The 23001-nt window shown below is 39.7% G+C and overlaps 1 protein-coding gene across 5 annotated transcripts in view; it reads left to right on the top strand.

Moving 5' to 3' along the window:
• The first annotated feature begins 5717 nt into the window (after positions 1–5717).
• sh3pxd2b (SH3 and PX domains 2B) overlaps positions 5718–23001 on the top strand; it is a 35884-nt gene continuing 18600 nt past the window's right edge. For 3 of the 5 annotated variants that reach the window (XM_057359508.1, XM_057359507.1, XM_057359506.1), the window contains exons 1-4: positions 5718–5960; positions 9497–9577; positions 18034–18109; positions 20853–20929. In XM_057359508.1, the coding sequence (XP_057215491.1) occupies positions 5889–5960; positions 9497–9577; positions 18034–18109; positions 20853–20929 (306 nt within the window). In that variant the 5' untranslated portion in view covers positions 5718–5888. The remainder of the gene's footprint in view (positions 5961–9496; positions 9578–18033; positions 18110–20852; positions 20930–23001) is intronic. The other 2 variants (XM_057359510.1, XM_057359509.1) reach the window with 1 other exon arrangement.

The raw sequence follows: 23001 nt of genomic DNA, 5'->3' as shown, positions 1-23001 counted from the left end.
ATTAAGAATTAACAGTCCCATTTCTCATGTGGCCCCTTGGGATTAATTGCACACCCCTGAATTAGAGGAATATTTGAAAAAATGTCAAGAATAAAAATTATGTATACTGTAAATTATTATAATAATGTGTCTTATGACAGTGTGCAAATGTTTTGCCATTTTTTTCAATACAAAGGTGTTTATAAAACACAGGGTATAGGAATTGCATGGACATACACTACAGTAGTTATCAAATTGTGCGAATAATATGCGGGCCTTAACAAGGATTCGAAAACTTGATGTGGCCCTCGAGGTAAAAAGTTTGCCCACCCCTGGTCTATGGGGCAGGTATCATTGGCTCAAGCTCCACTCATTCTGTGGCAGGTACGGCTGCTACATAAAATGCATGTACAATACGTAAATAAATGTAGTAATACGCACTCATATGCAAGCATGGCTTTGGCACAAGTTGGTGCTACATGGAAAGACTAACCTGATAAGTCAACGTTTTACCATAAGTTGTCTAATTTTCATTAGTAAACAGAAACGTTTTTAAAGCGTGATATTTTGCAGAAAATCAGTTATATTTGACATAAGAACTGTATTTAGGGAGTACATTTTATGGAACATATATTTCCATAATGATTTCTTAAACCTATCTGTGGGGTAAAACGACCCCAGCAGGCATCACTGATAATAAGCATGTACATCACGTCCTTTCTTTTTCCATCATGTAGTCTCTCAGGTTAGATACGTTTTCAAATAAATTCATAAATAAGTTATTTCGGCTTAGTGCTCGTCACATATGTAATGTGTTGACAAACAAGTTAAAAACAGGGGTCACGCAGGGCTAAATGCATAACATTTTAATGCTACATCAACGGGAACGATGAATGCGTTTTTAATTACTTTTTAACTTGTGTTACTTTAATGTTTCGTCTTTTCACCTAAACATTTCACCTTACATTGACTTCGATGTGTCCACATTCAAGCATTTCATCAGATTAAGACTTCACCAACAACTGAGAGTTTTGATCTAAGTGTGATTTTCAGTTACAAAGGTTATCCTAAAACTGGACATTAGTAACTTACTTTTCGCAGCATAAGTCGCGCGCGCGCTCACAGGATCGCCTGTCACGCTCGTGAATTCAGTTCACTGAAGACTCGCTCTGAATATGGAAGCATATTGGTTGCTATTTTCAATTTGAAATGCAAACGCAAAATGGCATTGCAGTATGTAAAATGACAATGCAACTGTGTATTTAAATATACATTTTAAATAACATATGTGCAACAATGAGAGCAAAATGAAAATAAAAATTTAATTATATCAATTACATTTGTCAGTTCCTACACTAGTTTTAATATGTTATTTAAATGGGTATTTTTAACGCTCTTTAAGTTGCAAAATTAAAATGAAAATGCATTCCCCGGATTGATTATATATGTTTAAGATAGTCAAGCAAAACTGTAGCAAAATGAAAATTCAAATGTTATTTTCCATAAATGCATTAACATTAACAGGTCGAACATTTGGGATTGCATTTTCATTTACACACACTGTTGCAATTGCATTTCGAGCTGGCCACGCCCCATCCCCCTACAGCGTCATTTTGTGAAGACGGAGCCAGCATCGCTCGAACAGAATACGTAACGTTAATTGTCGGCGGTGGCCAACGCTAGCTAAATTACTCAGGCATTAGCTTCAATATTATCCGACTGCAATATCGGAGGCTGCACTCTCAGGACCGCACTTCTGGGGCCGCACTTCTAGGACCCTAATTGGTTTTTACAGCGCCACCTACCGAATTGAAGTTAGGAGAGAACCGTAATACCAAGGACCCTTGTTTTTGAGGACCGAAAAAGTGCAACTACAGTAAATCCACCCAATTTTAATAACTTAGTTTTTAAAAGGTTTATTACACACAAATACTATATTTCATGCAATTAAACCTTATTGCTAACAGCTGAATGTTGAGTAATTATTGTGACTAATTAGCATAATATAATAACTGAAATAAACAAGAAATCATGGTATTCCTTTTTAGTCACTAGATCAACCACATTTCAAGTACAGAGTGAAGACACAATGATGACTCTGGGCGCAGATTTATGATTGTGTTTATTTAAAATCACAACTGAACAGTTGAACACACACACACACACACACGCACGCACACACACACACACACACACACACACACACACACAAAAACACAATATACAGTACATAAATAGACTTAAATTAGGCCGAAGCCTAGTACTTGACCAATTTATTTATTCATCTTTTGTCATACTACTGCCTGCACTGAGCTGTGTCCTTGAATAGACTACACAGTACAAAATCTAGCACATGGTATTTTAACAGTCAATTATTATGATATCAAATGTAACAATCAATATTATAGAAACAGTGTCAAAATGAAGAGACATGCATCGTGGGATTAACAAGTTGACTGTGAGCACGAGACAATTACAACATTAAGATTCATTTTAATTACTTAAAATGGAAAACAATGAGTAAATAACAAGGTTTCACAACGAAGAGTTCTACAGTTTATTGTGCTGGCTAGGTCTAGAATTAATAATCATCCCATAATCACAAAATCAACATACGCTTGCCAGTCGTGCTAGTTTCGCTAAACGAATATACTTGCAACTCGTTTTATAGCATTAGAAGCTTATATTGTGGCTATATATTGCATTCAAGACTATTTAGCAACTCACTTAGGCTACATTAAATTTAAAATAAAATGTTTTTAATGTTGAACTGATAAAAATTAATTTAACACACTCTGATTGTCGTCCATTCTGGAAATGCACTCGATGCACTCGACTCGTCACTTCCGTTGTCGCAGGGTCCTAGAAATGCGTCCCCAGAAATGCGGTCCTGAGAGTGCAGCCTCCGATATATGCAGTCAGATGGCGTCAAGAGCACTCACATGATTCTAACGTTACAGTTACCATTAGAGCAAACATGTTTCAGTAAAACAACGTAACACTTAACAATTTCACTAAACTAACGCAGACAGCATTGGGATAATGTGATATACTGTACATACCTCTGACTGTCAATCCTATCGTATGTCGAGTCGACCGCATCAATGTTTTACAAAGAGGTCTTCCCTTTAGCTCCCCCGGTGGACTTTCGTGTCTGAAAACTGTAGAAATATGTACCTGCTGGAACGTATTTAGTGGCGCTGCAAAAAGTGTGCAAAGGTACGTCTTACCCATGAGACCAGGTTGATATAAACAGATGCTAATCAGAATCAGACCAGAATCAGAAGAGCTTTATTGCCAAGTGTGCTTGCACACACAAGGAATTCTAGTACAGACATTCAACACAATGACAATACAAATATAATAAGATTTACAGTCTAAAAGATTCTAAAATACTGTATGCATATATAAAATAAAAGACTATTGTACAGAAATGGGGGATAATAACATATGAGACATTGTACAGGGTAGTATATAGTAGAATATACATATTAACAGATTGTATGTAAACTTGTGCAAATGGATAATGTAGTAGTGTTATATACATGTAGAAATAAAATGTAGATATAATAAGGCACTATAGTGCACACTATAGGAGTAGTGGAAGTGGAATATTGCTCTTAAGGAGCAGTTATCTGCCTGGAGAAGAAGCTGCTTCTGTGTCTGGAAGTCCTGGGACCTCATTTATCAACAGTGTGTAGAAAAGGTTCTATATTTTGTCCTACGAATGAAATTTAGAATGTGTGTAAGTACAAAAACATCCGTATTTATGAAATGTGCGTACACGGGTCTTACGCACACCAGTGAGTAATAATTGTTGATAAATCTCACATGTTCTTAAGCACCGTGCTCATTCACGTTCATGGTAATTTGCATTTGGAAACGCCCCCAATGAACCATATATGGTGACGAGACCTCCCTTTATAAATCATGTGAATATCCTGTCACGAATCACAGTGGAAGAAAGAACCCAAATGCAGACAGGCAGTGAAGGGGTTAATGAAACAAGACTTTAATAACAAAAACACAAACAAACACCCTCGATGGGGAAAACAGAACTGAGAGCTGAATACAAAACAAAAGACCTCCCACAAGGGGGAAAAACGAAAACAAGAACAGTAAAAACTAAACTAAAGGACACGACCAAACGTCTTAACTCAACACACGACAAGGGTAGAACACAACACTCACAGAACACGGGCACGGCTAGGGACAGGACACTCTACAAGCAAAACACAGGACATCCAGATATGTAACATTGTACAATACACGAGCACAAGACAAAGAAACATGAGGGCATTTATAGGTAAGACAAAAGAAGGCTAACGAGCGAGGGCAGGTGGGAAACATTAGACACGGAAGAGAAGCAATACATGAAACGAGAGGGGCGGGGCAAATGACGAGACAAGAGAAAACACATGAGAAGTAAAAACAAACAACTCATGGCTTTCTCACATAAAACCTAAGGGCTCTGTCCCGATCCTGCCACATAACTAGAAATTCATAAACAAGAAGGTAGGACCGTGACATGTCCTCGGCGCTCTCACTAAACAGATCACAGCACTCCTTGAAAACGCATTCTTTGCGCAATGCATATTTTGCTCAATTTGGATTTTATTGTTAATTTCATAATAATTTATAGGAGATTTCTTTTGCATAAATTAAAATCAGAAAAGAAACCCCAATTTGCAGTTCTTTTTTGGTGAAATTGCAATTTTATTATGATTTGGTAAAGCGATGTAGTAATAGAAAAGCAATAAGATGTTAACATTTTTTATTTTTATTAATAAGAAAAACTATTTTTGTTCTATTTCAGTTCGTTTGAATGTTTTTTATTTTATTTTTTTCATATATTGTTCTGTTGTTCTGAGGAGCACCAATAATCTTCTCCGAGCCGAGCCATCCCAAACACAACAGGTATTGAAGTGCACAGAACAGATTAGATGACCGCTGAGTAGAACTGGGTCAGTAGCTCCTGTGGTAGGTTGAACTTCCTCAATTGACGGAGGAAGTATAACCTCTGCTGGGCCTTCTTTACAATGGAGTCTATGTGGGACTCCCACTTCAGGTCCTGAGAGATGGTGGAGCCCAGGAACCTGAAAGACTCCACAGTATCCACAGTGCTGTCCAGGATGGTGAGGGGAGGAAGTGATGGAGGGTTCCTTCTGAAATCCACTATCATCTCCACTGTCTTGAATGCATTCAGTTCTAGGTTGTTTTGACTACACCAGGCAGCCAGCTGAGCAACCTCCTTTCTGTAGGCAGATTCATCACCGTCTTGAATAAGGCCAATGACTGTGGTGTCATCTGCAAACTTCAGGAGTTTGACAGAAGGGTCTGTAGAGGTGCATTCGTTTGTGTAGAGTGAAAATAGCAGTGGAGAAAGAACACATCCTTGAGGAGCTCCGGTGCTGATGGTACATGTGCTGGATTTAAATTTTCCCAACCTCACTAGCTGCTGCCTGTTCGACAGGAAGTTAATAATCCACTGACAGGTAGAGGTTGGCACAGAGAGCTGCGTAAGCTTGGGCAGAAGGAGGTCCGGCATCTAGTTATATATATATATCTATTATACTGAGCTGTTTTCTCTCGCCGTTCTCTGACGTCTGCGCAGGCAGTGGTCGAGCACACCGCAGCCAATCAAACGTCGCAATGGGTGATTAATATTCATGAGTAAATCCTTCTTCATAGTAGGCCTGCGTCGACGAGTCGCGCTCGAGCTGGAGAGGAGGCGGCGAGCTGTTCTGACTGGGAGTTTACTCTGCAGGAAACCAGACGTGGACTGGAAAATCACAGAAACCGACAAACAACGAGTGATTATACGCGAATGCAGGAAAGTTGCTCACACTTGCTGCTGTGGATCTGAAGGTTATTTTGTTCATCTGTTTTCTGACTGAGATTATCGCAACATGCCACGGCGGAATGTACAAGAAGTCACCGTCGAAGACGTGCAGAAGAGACGAAACCCCAACAAACACTATGTGAGTTTATCACGATGTTTTAAAACAACTTTTCTGAGTGTTTCTCTCACAATAAAAGCGTTGAGCGGTGCTTTTCACGTGTTTGTCTGAACAAAGAGACTGGAGATGTGATCGTCTCAGATGAGGATCATGTTACACAGCACCAAAGAGTTTTTCGATCCGTAGGCTATTTATTGATGTCTGTGTTCTGATGTAAAGTCTGAAACACTTCACTTCATTGAGTGCAGTGCGTTTTATGTGACGTCTGTCCCGCAGTTTTGGGCCTGTCATGTAATTCCAGATGTTTTCACATCTGCATATTTGCAACAAAGCCTCTCGTGAGTTCATAAGAGACCCACATTGTCACAGAATGTTAAGTTAAGTTACATGACTTCTATAAACAGAGTTTGTGTGTTTGTAGCTGTGTGTGTGAAGTTTTGAAGTAATGCTGCTGTAAGACCTCCATGTTTTTCAAGGCCTTTTGTCCTCTTCACCACACCCTTAAAGTCCTGGACACCCCCTAAACCCACTCCACTAAACACACATTCATGTTACTGAATGTGTCTGTCTTCATCTTCTCCAATCCAACCAAGTGGATCGTGTCTGTTTTCCCTTAACTTAATGTTTTAACTGCTTCTCACAGATGCATCACTATAAAGAAAACGAAAATAGTTTAAGAGCGGTAAGGGAATCGAAAAGTTGTCAGTTTATTTAGCCTGTTGTTATCTCACCCCAAATATCGAAATATTTTCTGGTTATTTTAAAGATATATGTTATGTAAACTTGTTGATTAAAACTTATTTTGATCAAATCTGCCTAGCACTGCTTCCAAACCTTATTTTAACTTTTATTTACAGTGTAACAAAAGATTCTTTGTGAATGTTTCTTATTTGTTGTCTTTAATGATGTTTGTGGTGAAATGATGCTGAGGTGAGATTGACAAGGAGGTTCTCCAGTAGTTCGGCGTGGTGATAAACTCATGACTGGCACTTGGTGAGCCTGTTGACATGAGACCAGTCAAAACATCATGAGTGCTCCGCTCTACTTTCTGTTCTGCATTCACATTACTGGAATTTCAACTTAATAGGATTTATTTCATTCCTATCATTATTATGAAGCAATCTTTGTGTTTATGTCATTCAGAGGAAAACATGTTTCCTTCCCGTGTCTCGTATCCTCAACTGTGTTCACTTTTTTCCCTCTCTCTCTTTGTATATTTCTTTATATAACTGTTTTACTATTGTATTGCTGTAGACTGCCTATGCCCTCACAAAAGCATTTTAATGTCACTGTCACTGACATCTATACATATGACAAATAAACGTGAAACTTGAACTTGAACATCACATGCCCGCCGGGTGACAGCTGGGCTGAAGTGAAGTGTGGACAGTCTGATCACATCACCAGGATGATCATGTGATTCAGAGTCTGATAATGAGCTGATCTTCACTGTTGTTGTGGTGTGTAGTTAAGAATACAGTGTGAGGAAGCAAACAGACAGTTATAAACAGGCCTGCCTGTATTTTAGAGATCAACACAGGACCCTCGCTGAGAAATGTGCGGATAATTCAAGGGTTTAGTTTGTTTGTTATAGACCTATGATGATAACAGCCCTCTCTTTCCCACCAGAAACATTGTCTTCCTTCTTAACGACGAGAACAGAGCGAATGAATAAACCAGACTGATTCGGAGTATAAAGCTTGTGTCTGAGTGCTCTACAGCTGTAATGTTTAACAACGACGGTGACATCTACAAATGCCCCAGTGTTAGTGCTGTCTGGACTTCCTGTTAGCATAAACATTTAAATACAACTGCTGTTAAAAACAGACATTTTCTTGTTGTTTGTCAATGTTTGTGCTACAGGAATGAGTGAGAGCTTCTTAAAACATGCAGGCAGAAAAACCCCATAGTCTTACATTGATAGTAAATGCTTGTGCCCAAACAGTGTCAATCAAACTGGTTAAAAAGGCCTTCATTTTATTCAGAAGACCAATGAGATTAAATCAAGAGCAAAGGGAAACATTTGCTCAATTCTAATGTGTGTCTAACCAAATATTTATTTTGAGAATGAGAGTAAGAAATGTCACAAATGTGTCTGTCATTAGAGTTTGAGAAGAGATGTCAACAATGTGTCAAACTGAGCTCTGTAGGGCTGTGCAATTAATCGAAAATGAATCGTAATTTTTGTCAATTTTGGCCTTCAACAATTACAAAAACGAAATAATCGAGGTAAACAATTATTGTGTCTCTCTTTTCTTGTGGTATAAATCCACAGCGCACCCCTTTCCTTTACAGCGGTTCAGCTGTGCTATTTCTTTACATTTATTTTTCAGTTGAATTCACAGTTTAAAAGCCAGGTTTTTTTCTATGTTGTTTTAAAAGTTAATGAGTAATCATGTTAAATAACCGGGACCTCAATACTGGCCAAAATAACCGTGATCATGATTTTTGTCGAGAAGCCCTACAAGTCTGCATCCAAAAGTCAATATTTCTGACGATCTCCGTATCAACTCAAACATTTCTCATCAAATATTTACTCAAATCCAGATTATTTCACCTCTACAATCTGCATTCATTTACACCTCCACACTCTTCATGTGTTTCAGCAGCTACTTTTATTTCTCATTTGAGGAGAAACATCTAAGAATATGTTGCAACGCAACTGAGAAATGACACAAAGCTATGAAAGAGCAACACAAGATTTTTCTCTGTGTAATTTCACTGTTTCATGTTGCAGTGTGAATAATGTGACTGTCAGTACATGACTGGATGATGGAAGTCTTCAGGATGGTTTCAGAAGACAGGCAGTGTTGTGATTGTGAAGGAGTGTATATATGTTAGTTTTGGCCACGTGTGTGTGTGTGCATCGCAGGAAAACTGTAGCAGATGGTCAGTGTTTGGATGGTGTTTAGAAGCTGTTTTCCAAGCTCAAATGTGCACCAGTGAACCGTACCCGAGTCAGCTTGACAATATGCCTGCATTTGCATTTTCCAACACAATTAGTTCTTTACTAGAAATAAATATTTATTTGTGTAAATTGATGATGACATTTGACATTTTTGTATGATCTGGTTCTGCCCAAGTGACACTTAGGTTGGGTGGAGCTTTTTCATGTTTTTTTTTGTTGCTAATATTCATGCATTTTTTTGTACAATTCACATCATACACGTTTAAATGAAATAGCCACATTGTAAAAAGAGAAGGTTTTCAACGACATCAGATTGTGATAGACATCAGGGCAGACACGCCCAAGTGCTGTTCAGTGAATGGCTGGGACAAGATCTTCTGAATCTGCTCCTGAGCTGTCATCTTGTGATGAACATCTGCTCATCTAGTACAATGTTAATAGGGCCTCCAGTGGTATGAACTGAATCTCTGGTTTAGATCAAGTAAAGAAAGCCTCCCAAAGCTGTGTCCGTCTTCAGGTTTAACATCCAGTATCTTCAGCAGCGTGCTGCTGAGTTCATCAGACCCATCAGGGCTAGAGTTCATCAAAAGTTCTTCACTGATGTGTCATGATTTTGTACGTTAACTTGGGTTCCATTTTGTCATTGCAGGTTTACATCATCAAAGTTTCTTGGTCTGATGGCACCAATGAGATCATATTCAGACGCTACAGTAAATTTTTTGACCTCCAGGTGAGTTTTAAAACTTGTTCTAAAAAATGATGAATATGAGTGTGGATTTGCCTTCCTGTTAGTGAATATGGCATAATGGAAAATGATGCTGTTCTTCACCCTTAAACGCTGGTAGAGTTTGATTTCATGCGCAAAACTGCAGAGTTGTCATCTGGATTGGTCAGAAATCAAGATTAGAGTCCTCATTGAACAGCCTGTGAAGTTGTGTACCTTTTGGCCCGTGTTTGTTGGTTTTGATTGATATGTTGCTCTTCTCATGTCAGACTTCACTTTAAGCAGACATTTAAAACAAATAACTCTTGTTAAGAGTAAAGTCTTCTTTGATATGATTGGCCTCATACATACTGTGTCCTGTACATAATGCTGCAGTTTGGCTATATTTGAATATTGGGGAGCGCTTGTCATATTTGAGTCCACTGTTCCTTAAATCACTGTTAAATACCAAATCAACAAATTGCAACATACTAATACATCGAGAAGAGGGCATTTTTCTGCTAGAACACTGTTCCTCCCTAAAGATAATTGACCTGTCTGCTTTTCTAACCATCTTATTTGCTGGATTTGCCAAATGTTTATTAAGGACACTTGAGGTTTAAGAGTTTGCACTTCACCCGAGTTACAAACAACCCAGACCAGATCTCTCACTCTCTCTCTGGTGCTGTTTCTGCTGGAAAGCCATTCTGACCCTACAAGATATAGTGCTGTTATAAACACACGATCTATGGTATCATTGTTGTGGTTTTTTATACTTGATTTGACAGAAGTTACTGGAACGGAGTTATTGCTTCTTTTAGGTTTAGGTAAATAGGAGCTGAACTCATCCCATGACGCATTGCCAATGATGAATACAAAACTATTCACATCATTGTTTCAAGTGTATTGCCAAATATTTAGACATTGTTGTTTGGCGATATCGATTAAAAAAATCTTAAATAGTTCATCCCAAAATAAAAAAACACTTTCTGATCCTTGTGTCAAACCATAAAGGAAATTTAAGAACAAAAGTTTTTTGTCTTGATTTGTATGTAAAGGAATTTTCGGCAGAAGGAAGTTGATTATACAATGACTGATAATTCACTGCACTTAGGTTTGCTTCAAACAGCACAAAGCCCAGATCTGAATGTCATTTCACAGTTTTCACACCTCATTTATTGTAATGTTACATGACATTAGGATGGGAGATTCTGCTTTACTGTCTATTGTGTGCCATGTGGAAATGGCTTTGTCATACGGACACAATGTGCATTTAAATGAAGCACTTTTGAGTGAAATGAGCGTCAAGCCTCTGCTGCTCTGTGCCATAGAAAGCTTGCATCTGGCTATTTAAAGTGTAATTTAGAGGTATTTTTGCCTTGAAGTCTAGCATTAAACAGATGTAGTTGTCACGGTTGGTGAGGAAGAACCAAATTGCAGGCAGGCGTGAAGGGGTTAAATGATAATACTTTAATAAGAACACTAAACAGAAAAAAAAAAATCCCACGAGGGGGAGTAAAACAGGAACAGAACTAAAATACAAAAATTGAAACAAAAGACTTCCCACGAGGTTGCAAAAACCAAAAGAACAGGATCAAACTAAAACTCACACAAAGAACAGGACTGCAAACACAAGACCAAGAGACACGGCAACTTGAAAACGACAGGGTATAATCCAGCAGATTGGCAGGACGAGAACACGGAACAGCACGGGGCACTGACAGGAACAAGTACATACAGTACAACGCAAGAACACAGGACAAAGAAACAAGAGGGCATTAAATAGGAAAGACAAACGAAGGATAATTGACGAGGGCAGGTGGGGAACATTAGACACGGCAGGGAAGCAATACAGGAAACGAGAGGGGCGGGGCCAATGACAAGACAAGAGAAAACACATGGAGTGTCAAAAGATAAACACCCCATGGCTTTCTCACACAAAACATAAGGCTTTGCCACGACTCTGCCTCAAGACCAAGAAATCCATGACAAGATAAAGCAGAGTCGTGACAGTAGTGTTGATTTTGGTATTTTCGTGTTTCAGGCTCAAGTCTGTGTATCTGTTCACAGGTGATTGTTTCATGTTGTTTGCTGCCAGGGTGTCCGCGGATCCTTAAAATGTCTTAAAAAGTCTTAAATTCCATAATGTCAAAATAAGGCCTTAATTAGCATTAAAATGTCTTAAATCAGCTTTTCCAAGGTCTTAGAAATGCAGTCGAACCGACACCGTAAAGAAGACTTTATTTTCGTTTTAAAATCATGTACGTCTATTTGTCACGCAGAACAAAATAGGCGGAACCAACTAACAAATAACACGTTCGTTAGGTGAGTGGACTGGACATTACCACATGGAGAAACGTTGGAGCTTTAGCCATGGGGAAGTGCAAATTTGTTGCTATGAAATTGGTCTTAAATTTCATTCTGCGCGGTATTAAAAAGGTCTTAAAAAGTCTTAAATCTAACTCTCAGAAACCTGCAGATACCCTGTGCTGCTGTTGTTTTTTAAATGGATTGAGCGGTCACCCAATTGTTGGAATTTTCATGCTCTACGTAAATTCTCAGACGATGAAAATAGTCTGTCATTTTGTTTGTTGTTAGATACAGTATGTGTGATGTGGTGGACAGTAAGCTACAGTATAACCTTATTCAGTCAAACTTGGCGTAGCGATATAAACTGTATGCGGTCGACAGATCTGGAACTACTTCACTGGTGTGCGTTTACCGAGAAATAATACACACCCTTAAAACAAGGCTGGACAATTAATTTCCCCAAGAAGCCACGTGAGAAACTGGCTTATAGGACTGAACAAACAGGCAGAATGTAGTCCTGCTCAACATTCATTTAATAATAATAAATATAGTTTGGATTAGCTTCTACTGTTTAAAAACATGTTACAAACAGCAATATATTCTTGACATATCCTGCTTACCCTTGTGTGTCAGATACTGATGGAGTATTTGGATGTTTATTCTTTGTTAAACACGCTCCATTTCTTCATGTCACTCATTTATGTCAAAGGCAGTTGAAATGAGAAAGTGTCATCTGTTAGATTTGGTTTCTATTGCATGAAATGAGTCATTTTGACCAAAATCCTAACTCAAACACAGTGATATTTATGCATTTAAAATGGATGTAGTTTGCCTACCACACTGAATGAAGCATTCAGCAGCCCTGTGGTATAAAAATCAACAGTGCGTCCCTTCTGTGTTTATGACCAAATCATTAAAGTGAAAAGAGAAGTGCATCCAAAGTCCTGTCATCATTCCAGTTTGTGTTTCATTCTGTGTCATGTCAACTCGGCTCATAACAGCCTTCAACATTCCAATTCACAAGCTCTCGATTTGAGTCAATGATTATAGATTAAAGGGACCGGGTTGGACCTGCACGGTTTCGGCGGGTGGGGCTTCCTGGGTCGCGGCTCGTGGGCTCTCCCTGTTCTTCGTGGACGTTGCTCGGTGGCTTTGGTCGGGGTCACTGAGTGCAGCCATGACATGTCAGAGGAGATCTGGCCCTCCCGGCTGAGCCTGGTTTCTCCCGAGGTTTTTTTTTCTCCATTATTCATCATTGGAGTTTGGGTTCCTCGCCACAGCAGTGCAGTGTTGGCTTGCTCACCGGGAGACTGCATTTATTTATTCATTTATTTATTAGATATTATTTATTATAATGATCTTGCTTGGTCTATAAACACCATGCACTGTGCTGTGTTTTAACTTTCTGTGTTTTTCTTATTTGCTCCTGTAAAGCTGCTTTGGAACAATGCACATTGTGAAAAGCGCTATATAAATAAAATTGAATTGAATTGAATTGAATAGATTTAACACAAATCCTATAGATTTTTCTAAAAAAGATCAGTAACCATCAGATAACAATGGTGAATAAACAAGAAATGAAGAGCCACAAACCCTGTATATTAAACTTTATTTTTGGGTGCACTTGGGTATATTGAAACGAAACAGACCTTGATCAAACAGTATCAGGTTATTTTACATTTAAGATATAACAAACAAAATGTCACAAAATTAGCAGTAAAGAGAGGCTGCATCATATAAACCGCTGCCCTTTATGTGAAGGTGATGACACACCGCATCCGCCAAGTTAATGAAGCTATGAATGAAGGATACGCTCCCTGTTGTAACATCCAACCGTTAGTGGATGTTACTAGTGGATAGTAGTAGCTATAACATTCACGTTAATGAATGTCCAGTACTTGCGGAAATATGAAAGAAAAAAATCACTTCAAGGCTTTTGAGAATCGATATCGAATAGACTGCATTTAAAAAAAAGATTATTTGATTTTATCGTTGTTCTTTTTTTTGCCCAGCCCTACAGAGTTGTTTGTGATGAATGTTGAGTTGTTGGGGAAGTTTAGTGCTGATGCTACAGGACCAGAGACAGACAGAAAACTCATCATGAATCATACTCCACCACATGCCAGAAGTGTAGGCTCGTATTTTCTAACAGAGCTGACATGTCTATTGGCTGCTTGTCCTTCACTGTCCCATTCAACGCAACCATTACAACACAGTTGATTTGTAATGAAGTTCATGAATTGTGTTTGATTATAAAGCTAATTTCAAGCATACCAGCGTAGACCCAGATGCAACGGTTGGAGATGTCTTCCAAATGGAGTGTGTCCAAATGTTTGTGTGTTCAGGCATCTGACATCTGTTTGTCATCAGTGTGTGTGTGTGTGTGTGTGGATTCCAGAGATCATCACATCAGACAGACGACTGTCCTGTGGACATGAGATTTCTCTTTGTTTAGCAGTGGAAAGGATTCATTGGAGGTGTCTTTTGCTTCAATGATGTTTCTATGAAAATTCTATTGACACCTTTTCATGTGTGACATTGAACTCCGAGTCACAGTTTTTGGAGGATTTTCAGCAAATGACAGCCATGAATCATAACAGCGGCAGAAAGTGTAGCATAAATATTTTGTGGTTGAACTCAGGGAGGAAATGAAGTCACATGAGGGGGAGAATTTCCCTGTAATGCTCTGCTTGTGTTATCACTATTGCATCTTTGTGTATGATGTCATGGCCAGTAATGTTCATAGAGCAGGAAATTGTCAGGGGTGGGGGTGGAAAGAACCCAAGTGCAGGCAGCGGGAATGCAGGGGTTAACAAAGACTTTTATTAATTAATAAACACGATAACATGAAACCAAAAACCCCACAATGGGGAAAAAACGGACACGATAACAAAACAAGAATTCAAACAAAAGACTTCCCTCGATGGGGCAAAACTAGAAAATAACAAAACAAACTTGTGACACAACGTCAAAATAAACAGGCAAGGTAAGGGTAGACAAGGCAAGACGAGACGAGGGGTATCCAAAAACACGGTATACTAGGAGCGAAACAGAACAAGACTAGGGAACAATGTAAACGTACTCACTCTGGGACACACACGACCACCACAGAGGCACAACAACCACATACAATGACCGAGCAAAAAGACAACGAAACATGAGGGCATTTTAAAGGGAAGACAAACGAAGCGTAATCAACGAGGGCAGGTGGGAAACATTAGACACGGCAGGGAAGCAATACAGGAAACGAGAGGGGCGGGGCCAATGACAAGACACGAGAAAGCACATGGAATGTCAAAAAGGTAAACACCCCATGGCTTCTCACCCTAAACATAAGGCTTTGCCACGACTCTGCCACAAGACCAAGAAATCCATGACAAGATAAAGCAGAGTCGTGACAGGAAATGACCTCACCGGACCGGTTACATAATCATAAAAATACTGCTGACGCTGAAACATATCAGAACAAAATCATTTTAAGACCAGTTCACACCAAGCCATAACTATAATGTTTAAAAAATCTGTTTAGTTCACACCACAACTGTAACAATTATTACCATCATTGGATCGCTTTAGGAATGATTTATTTCAGCTGATGAACAATAAAACATGGACAGCCAAGAAAAATATATCTCCATTTAAAGGGCTCGTGAATTTAAAATGTGGCATTGCCACTTCGAACAAACATGACATCATCGTTTTGCATATCGTGTGGATGCCTGTGTATAGTTATGGTTGTGTTGGTAAACACTTGACTGTTTGTTAACATAAGAAAATGCATTATATTTAACCTTGACCTAACAATGAGCCATCTAGTTTTTCATCTTTGTTGTTAAAGCTGCAGTTCTTAACTTTGGCCTCTTTGTTGCCATAAAATGTCAGTTACATGCAGAGTTATTTTCTTTCCGTGGGTTGTGCTTTGACACTGCTGCTCGGCGAGCTCTGTGCTCACTGACTGACATCAGAGCACAACTGTACATCAACGTGACCGTGTCTATACCAGATACAACGCGAAACCTTTAAAAACATCACTAATATACAATCAATTGTAGCGTTTGATGTAGACAAAAACTCGAAATAACATGGAAAATACTGCCTAGCTTACGTCTTACAAGAAATATATCTGAAACATGTCGTCTGAACACATACCATATTGTCGTGATTCTGCCTCATCTTGTCATGTCTTTCTTGATCTTGTGGCAGAATCACGGCAGGATACCTTGTTATGTGTGGAGAGAGTCATTTTGACCCTGTCAGCCTTCGATACTCTCTCCAGTCCTTGTCTGTATTCCCGCCCTTTTGTATCTCTCGTTACTGGTTGTTTATTAGTTCATGCCCCACACCTGTTCCCCTTTGATTTGTCCCTTTATTTAATGCCCCTGTGTTCTCTGTCTTGTGTAGGTTCATTGTGCTGTGTCGTGTTGCTTGGGGTGAGTTCATGGCTTGTCAGTGTAGTGTAGTCTTAGGTAGTCTGTCTAGTTTAGTTAGTCCGTGTTCCTGTTTATATCTTGGTTATTTTACCCCATCGTGGGTTTTTGTTTTGTCCACGTTTTATTATTATTAAAGTCTTGTTAACCCCTTACCTCCTGTCTGCACTTGGGTCCTCTGTTCTTGTATCTCCGTGTCTCTCACCCCGAATCTTGACACCATATGTGCCGCTTTTGTTCTGACTACATGAAACAACTCACGATAGTGACGTCTTACCTGTTAATGCAATCCTTTCAGATGTCGGAGCCAACTCTCAAAATCCCTGTCGATGTTAGCGTTTGCTTTAGCACGGAGCTGTCACTTGAGCTCTCCGGTTACTTTGTTATTGACAACATGATTTCCCAGATGTAATCAGCGTCAGAGCTTAATGAATGAAGACGTTAACATGACTTTCCCCAGATGATCGCTTTTAAACACAGCCATCTAGATGGTGATTTAAATTCCAATTTCCTGCATGGGGCGACCCGACCTTTACCTTTCTGTAATGAAAGTCCCGCCATCGATCATTTTGTTGCATTCTGCAGGATGACAAGTTTCATATTCTGTCACTCTTTGTTTATTCCAGTAGACGATACAGACACTGTTTCATCACATGCACATTACATGCATTGCATCATGACACATAATACTTGTGCGTGACGTGTGTCAGCAGTGCATTGTGGGTGAATAAATAGTTCAACTTTCAGGTGGTCTGGTGCTGGAAAATTCTCCTCAGCTGCTGAATGTGCTGGATCTGCTGTGGTCATTTGTGAATGAATGTGTCAGACGCACATACTGTATATGACGAGTTTTAATGCCATTCTCTAGAAGAGCGCAGGTGCGATTTCATTGGTCCACAGCTGTTTTTGGATTGGAATGAGAACTCTAGAGACGGGAAGAAAATGTTCATAAGTGGCAGGAGGGAATAATAACCTATAGCATGCGTGGAGAGATCCTCCTGGACGTGTGAAGAAACACGGGGGAGGTTTGGGGTACGAGAAATGTTCCACTATGTCAGTAGATCTGCAGTAGGTAGAGCAGGCCACGCATACACCCCCACAGGGGAGGAAAACCCATCTGTTGAATGGATTATTACCGTCAGTATAAGAGTCTCTGTGAGATGCACAAGACCTGTGTGTAAACGCTTTCATTTGGATATATTAGGGCAGTCGTGGCCTAATGGTTAGAGAGTCGGACTCGTGACCAGAAGGTTGCCGGTTGGATTCCAGGGCCGGCGGGTAACGACTGAGGTGCCCTTGAGCAAGCCACCTTACCCCTACTTGCTCCCCGGGCGCTGCAGTGATAGCTGCCCACTGCTCCGGGTGTACGTGTGTTCACCACTTGCTGTGCGTGTGTTCACTACTCTCTGGATGGGTTAAATGCAGAGGTCACATTTCGGGTATGGGTCACCATATCTAACTAATAGGTCACTTTCAATTCATATTCGCACCAAATCATAATAGACTGGAAAAGAACGTGTTGTATGCTCTTAACTTTAGAACCATATATCTGAGAAACGACAATTCTGAGTGTTGATCATTTTGAATGAAGTTGTACAACACAGTTGGCATCTGAACTCATCATCATAGATGAAATCTGCCCTTCAGCTATAGTATATTTGAATATTTGCCTTCATTTCAAAGTGCATTACATTACAGAAAGTAAAGAGTTGTGAATGCTGACTTTATTTCATTATTGCTTTCTAGATGGAGCTTCTGGACAAATTCCCCGTGGAAGGTGGACAGAAGGATCCAAAGCGCAGAATCATTCCCTTTTTACCAGGTAAACATCGCTCACCCAACAATCCTCTGTATACCGACCTTAAAATCAAGTTAAATCAAGTAGGTCCATAGAGACGCACGCTGATCTCTGATGCTGTGATGTCATGCATACAGTCGGCCTGTGCACTATAAAAACTGTGTAAAACAAATACACATTTGTCCAGCTCATCGGTGAGGCTTTGGATATTGACTGTATAAATGAATCATTTGGAACATGACAGTGTGGCCAGTCAGTGCACATTAGATTTGGATGCAGTGTGAACACATTTGTTTATTGGTCATTAGACTGACTTAAGAAGCTACATAGAACTCAAAAGCTCTTCTTTATTGATACAGATTCTTTTCATTCAACTCAACTCAACTTTATTTATATAGCGCTTTTTACAATGTTCATTGTTACAAAGCAGCTGTACATAAGACATATTGACTATAAGCAAAACAATTAAAGTTGTACCTGCAAAAACAAGAAAAAGGTGAAAACACAGAAGACAGACATACCCACATACAAAACACTCCACACACACAATATGCACACGTACTAACACACATAGACACACACACACACGGACGCGCACGCACACACACACGCACAGTGAGAGCACACATTTAAGATAAAGGAGAGAGAAGCACAGGTCAAATATAACAGACCATACATTCCTATATGCATTATAAATCAAGTAATAATTTAAAATTCTAAAGCAGCCCCCCAGGGGCTTCTTCATGTTGACAATGTCTCTAGTTGTTCACTATAAGATTATTTCATCAAGCTGTATTCAAAGTCATGTTAGGGAAGCGTCTGCACTTGTTGTCCATGTTTGCAGCGTCTCCGGGCAGTGGTTTCAGTCAAGCAAGATTAAAGTTCTGTCAACTTGAATGTGGGAAGACAGATATCGGCAAAATATCTGCTTAGAATGAAATGCACAATTAAATAACACATTTGCCACCAACAATGAAATCTGACATTAACTGTAGCATAACTTTTGTTTCTCAAGCTCAAACTGCACTAAAAGACACAATTTTTCACCATTCATGATTGGCTGCCTTCACTTGAAGGCGGGACTTCCTTTGTCAGAGCAGCCATATTGAGTGTTTCATTTACCCACATTCATATGAATAGCAGTGGCGCATCTTGTTATTATCCATCTGTGTCTTTGTTACGGTGAACTCTGGGATTGAGTCCTGGAGAAGGATGTTGTTCACGTGATGCTGCATGAGAATGTATTCCAACGAAGATCATTTAGGAGCCCAAATCTGCTATGGGGTAGTAAGGGAACAACACAATGCTTAAAAATGCCTCACAATCCTGCCTCAGTGCACTCTGACCGTACGTCTGAACTCAAATGTTAAGAGTAGAGTAAATCAGTGATAAAACCTTTATTAGTTCAGAATCAGATGAGAATAACTGCACGTGTGTGTGTGTAACTGCTCTTTGTTTATTTGTGCACCAGAGAGTTTAAGAGCGTGTGAATGTTGTCTTGCCACACTGGACGCGAGCGGCACGACACAAACCCATTAAGAGCAAGGAATTTGTGGAGACGCATCGCGCCGGATCCAGTGTGGACTTTATAAATATTTAGAAATATAATAGGTTCGATTATCTTTTGTCCCTTCCAGTGTAGACAGGGTGTTACAGGTACACAGCATCACCTTACAGATTCAAGACTTTTATTCGTCACATGCACAGTTATATAGAGCGTATACAACCAGTAGTGAAATGCTAATACATAGTAAATATTTACATGAACAGGAATGTGCAGGAGAATGTGCAAACAGATAGTAACACAGATAGTGGTTACTTAGCAGCAACAGAAACGAGCAGTCAGTGCCGTGTGCAAGTAGCAATGTCAGTATATTGGATGATGCATGTTCTTAGAGGACGATGAGTGAAAGAGAGCGATCTGCGCAGATCCGCATGAAGACTTTAATTAGCTTGTTCCGGGGCCTCTTTTATTAAACGTTGCGTAGAAACCGTACTAAATGAGAGTTTACGATCAAGCGCGTACGTGTGATTCACAGAACGAGTGTACGCACAGCAAACGCGTGTACGCTTCTCTATCAGATGTGAAATTGCGCGCAGCTGAACAGTTTCAGATCTCCGCCTTTAATGATGTCTAAATAATGTCATTGATATAAGAAAGAGCACATGTCCTTTACGAGCGGCAAGAATGACTTCTATTTCCAAAAACCTGCAGCACTCGGACAAGCAAAACTAACCCACCTAACCCACAGTGTTCACCATTTCAAATGAGCTGATCTGTCTGTCAGATGCTTTGGATAAATGATTTACTGTGAATTCAAGGTAGGAACCAGTAATTCTGGCACTGCTAACATCGATCTTCCTCAGCTGTGCTATAGGACCGTCCGTCAGATGACAACACACATGAAACCCCACAAAGCATCATCTTACACAGGTCCTATTCGAAGGAAGGAAGGAAGGAAGGAGACCCTTCAGAGCAGCAGGTGAAAGACCTGAGCCGGCTCCTGTGGGATGCTTGTGTTTGCACATGTTTTACTTTAGTTGGACTACGCCAGCTAAAACACACCACACTGTATGGTCAGCAGGATATGAGTCAGAAAACATAAGTGCTTCGTTTCTGCTCAGTTCTTGCTTGTGGTCTTCTAACATCTGAATAAATGACTTGAAGGAGCATGACGGGACATTCCCAGAAGTTTCCCCTGAAGAACGCTGAGAGGTTGAGGTGACGGTGAATGTGTTTGTCATGATATTCTTCATTTCTCTACAGGCAAGATTCTGTTCCGAAGAAGCCACATCAGAGACGTGGCCATGAAACGGCTGAAACCCATCAATGAGTACTGCAGAGTAAGTGTCACACTCTCACCACCAGCTCAAGACCAACACGAACAGCATCACCTCATGTCGAAGTGTTGTGTATGTGCAGAAGACACCGTGTGCTCTCGGATGGCTCATGTGAATAGATAAGTGTCTCACCCTCACGTGAACAAACGGCTCTCTTGAACAACTTCACTTGGATTTTTAAGTAAGGGCTAATGTCCAGGCAGCCGGTTGTTATGGCAGAAATTAATAATACCCTTCAGTGTGATCAGGACGTGAAGCGGAGGGTCTTGTGTCACACAGAAGGGGTTTATTTGGCGATAACAGCCGGCTGCTTGTACATTATGGCGCTTATTACACGACTACTTGCCACATGAGAAACAAAATGGACATGAAATGTGAATTAGAAATATTTTATGAGCTCATTTTTACCGAACGCAGACCTTCTGCGAGGAAAAGATGTTTACTTTCAGATTTAAAGTAAGAAACGACGTTCAAACGGCACGAACAGGCAAATTGGTTTAATCATCTGTAAATATAATGTCATATATGCTATTAAAAGAAATATTTATAACTCATTTTGTGTAATATTAAACTGCCCCTCTCAAAATGATTTGCAGCATCAGGGTAACAGGGTGTTATTAGTTTTGAGCGGTTGTTATTTGAAAAGAACAACCCTTGGAACTGGCCAATCAGAATCAAGCATTCAAATGAGCCGTGTAATAAGGAAATGTAACGTCAAGCGTGAGATCAGCGCTGAGAAATTAACATGGAAAAGCGCTCCGTCTCGAGACGACGCTGGAAGGGTTAAGAGAGGGAAAAAACCCCAGGAATTCTCATTTGGTAATGTGTGCTCAGGGCAGAGGTTGGGAGCTGCGCTGAGTTAGCCTGCGTCAGCACATCACAGCATTTCTTGACTTTTTAAAGGAAAAAGCAGCCCACAAGCAGACCATTTGTTTTATTTTTAGTAAATTATTTTTCATAGTCAGGTATAAGTGCCATTTTCGGGGTTGTCACATCCATAAGAGTGCATATTCCTCATGAATGGGCACATGAAAATTTAAATAAAGTAACTATTTTATGTTCTGTATGAAGAGGCATCCCTTCTCCATTCGTTGGGTATTAATCGCTTCAGGTTTGTGCATTATAATTCACAGAAATCCTACAAAGTTTGTCGTCTCCCAAAAACCGTGTCCTTTTTTGTAACATCCATAACGCATGTTTATTTCCTTTTTTAAAATCAAAAACTTGTGCATGGACTGACATTTTTTAGATGTTTAGTAAAATATAAACAGATGCTTCAAGGCAAGGCAAGGCAAGTTTATTTATATAGCACATTTCACACACAATGGTAATTCAAAGTGCTTTACATAAAAAGAATTAAAATAATCCTATAAAAATAATCACAACAATGAAAACAAGGAACTTAAAATTGATTTAGAGTGAATTAAGTTAGAATAAGAACAGTTAAGAACAAAATGATTATACATGAAATACAGTTCAGTCAGTTCGGACATAGCACAGTGAATGCACAGCTAAACGGATGAGATTCTTCACTTGAGTTTGAGATGTTTGACCCCTAGAATCAAGGTATGTATTCACCTTGAGAACTTCATCTTTGTTTCCAAATGCAATGACTTCAGTTTTCTCCTTTTGGCACACCCAACTGTTAATTTCATCAATGCATTGGCAGAGGGAGTCAATGGGGCTGTAGTCATTTAGTGATAAATCTGGGTGTCATCGGCATAGCTGTGATTTGCAATTTGGTTCTTTTTCATTATTTGACTCAGTGGGAGCATATACAGGCTGAACAAGAGTGGCGCAAGAATTGAGCCTTGTGGGACTCCGCATGTCATTGACATCCACTTAGACTTATGCTCTTCTATACTCACATAATGCCTTTTCCTATCTAAGTATGACCTGAACCATTTCAGTATATTGGTAGCATAGTCATTCTCTGAGAGTTTTTTATGTCACATCCATAATGCTGGAATTGCCCATCTGTGAGTCTCTAGAAAAGATTTCACCTCAAAAATAAACTATCTTTCCACATATAATTCATCACAACTCACATCAGCAGCTGCTAAACAAGTGTTGTC

The sequence above is a fragment of the Triplophysa rosa genome, linkage group LG19, assembly GCF_024868665.1.
Source record: "Triplophysa rosa linkage group LG19, Trosa_1v2, whole genome shotgun sequence".
NCBI lineage: Eukaryota > Metazoa > Chordata > Actinopteri > Cypriniformes > Nemacheilidae > Triplophysa > Triplophysa rosa.
The sequence above is the reverse complement of the archived record's forward strand: the minus strand, read 5'-3'. Positions and strand labels throughout refer to the sequence as shown.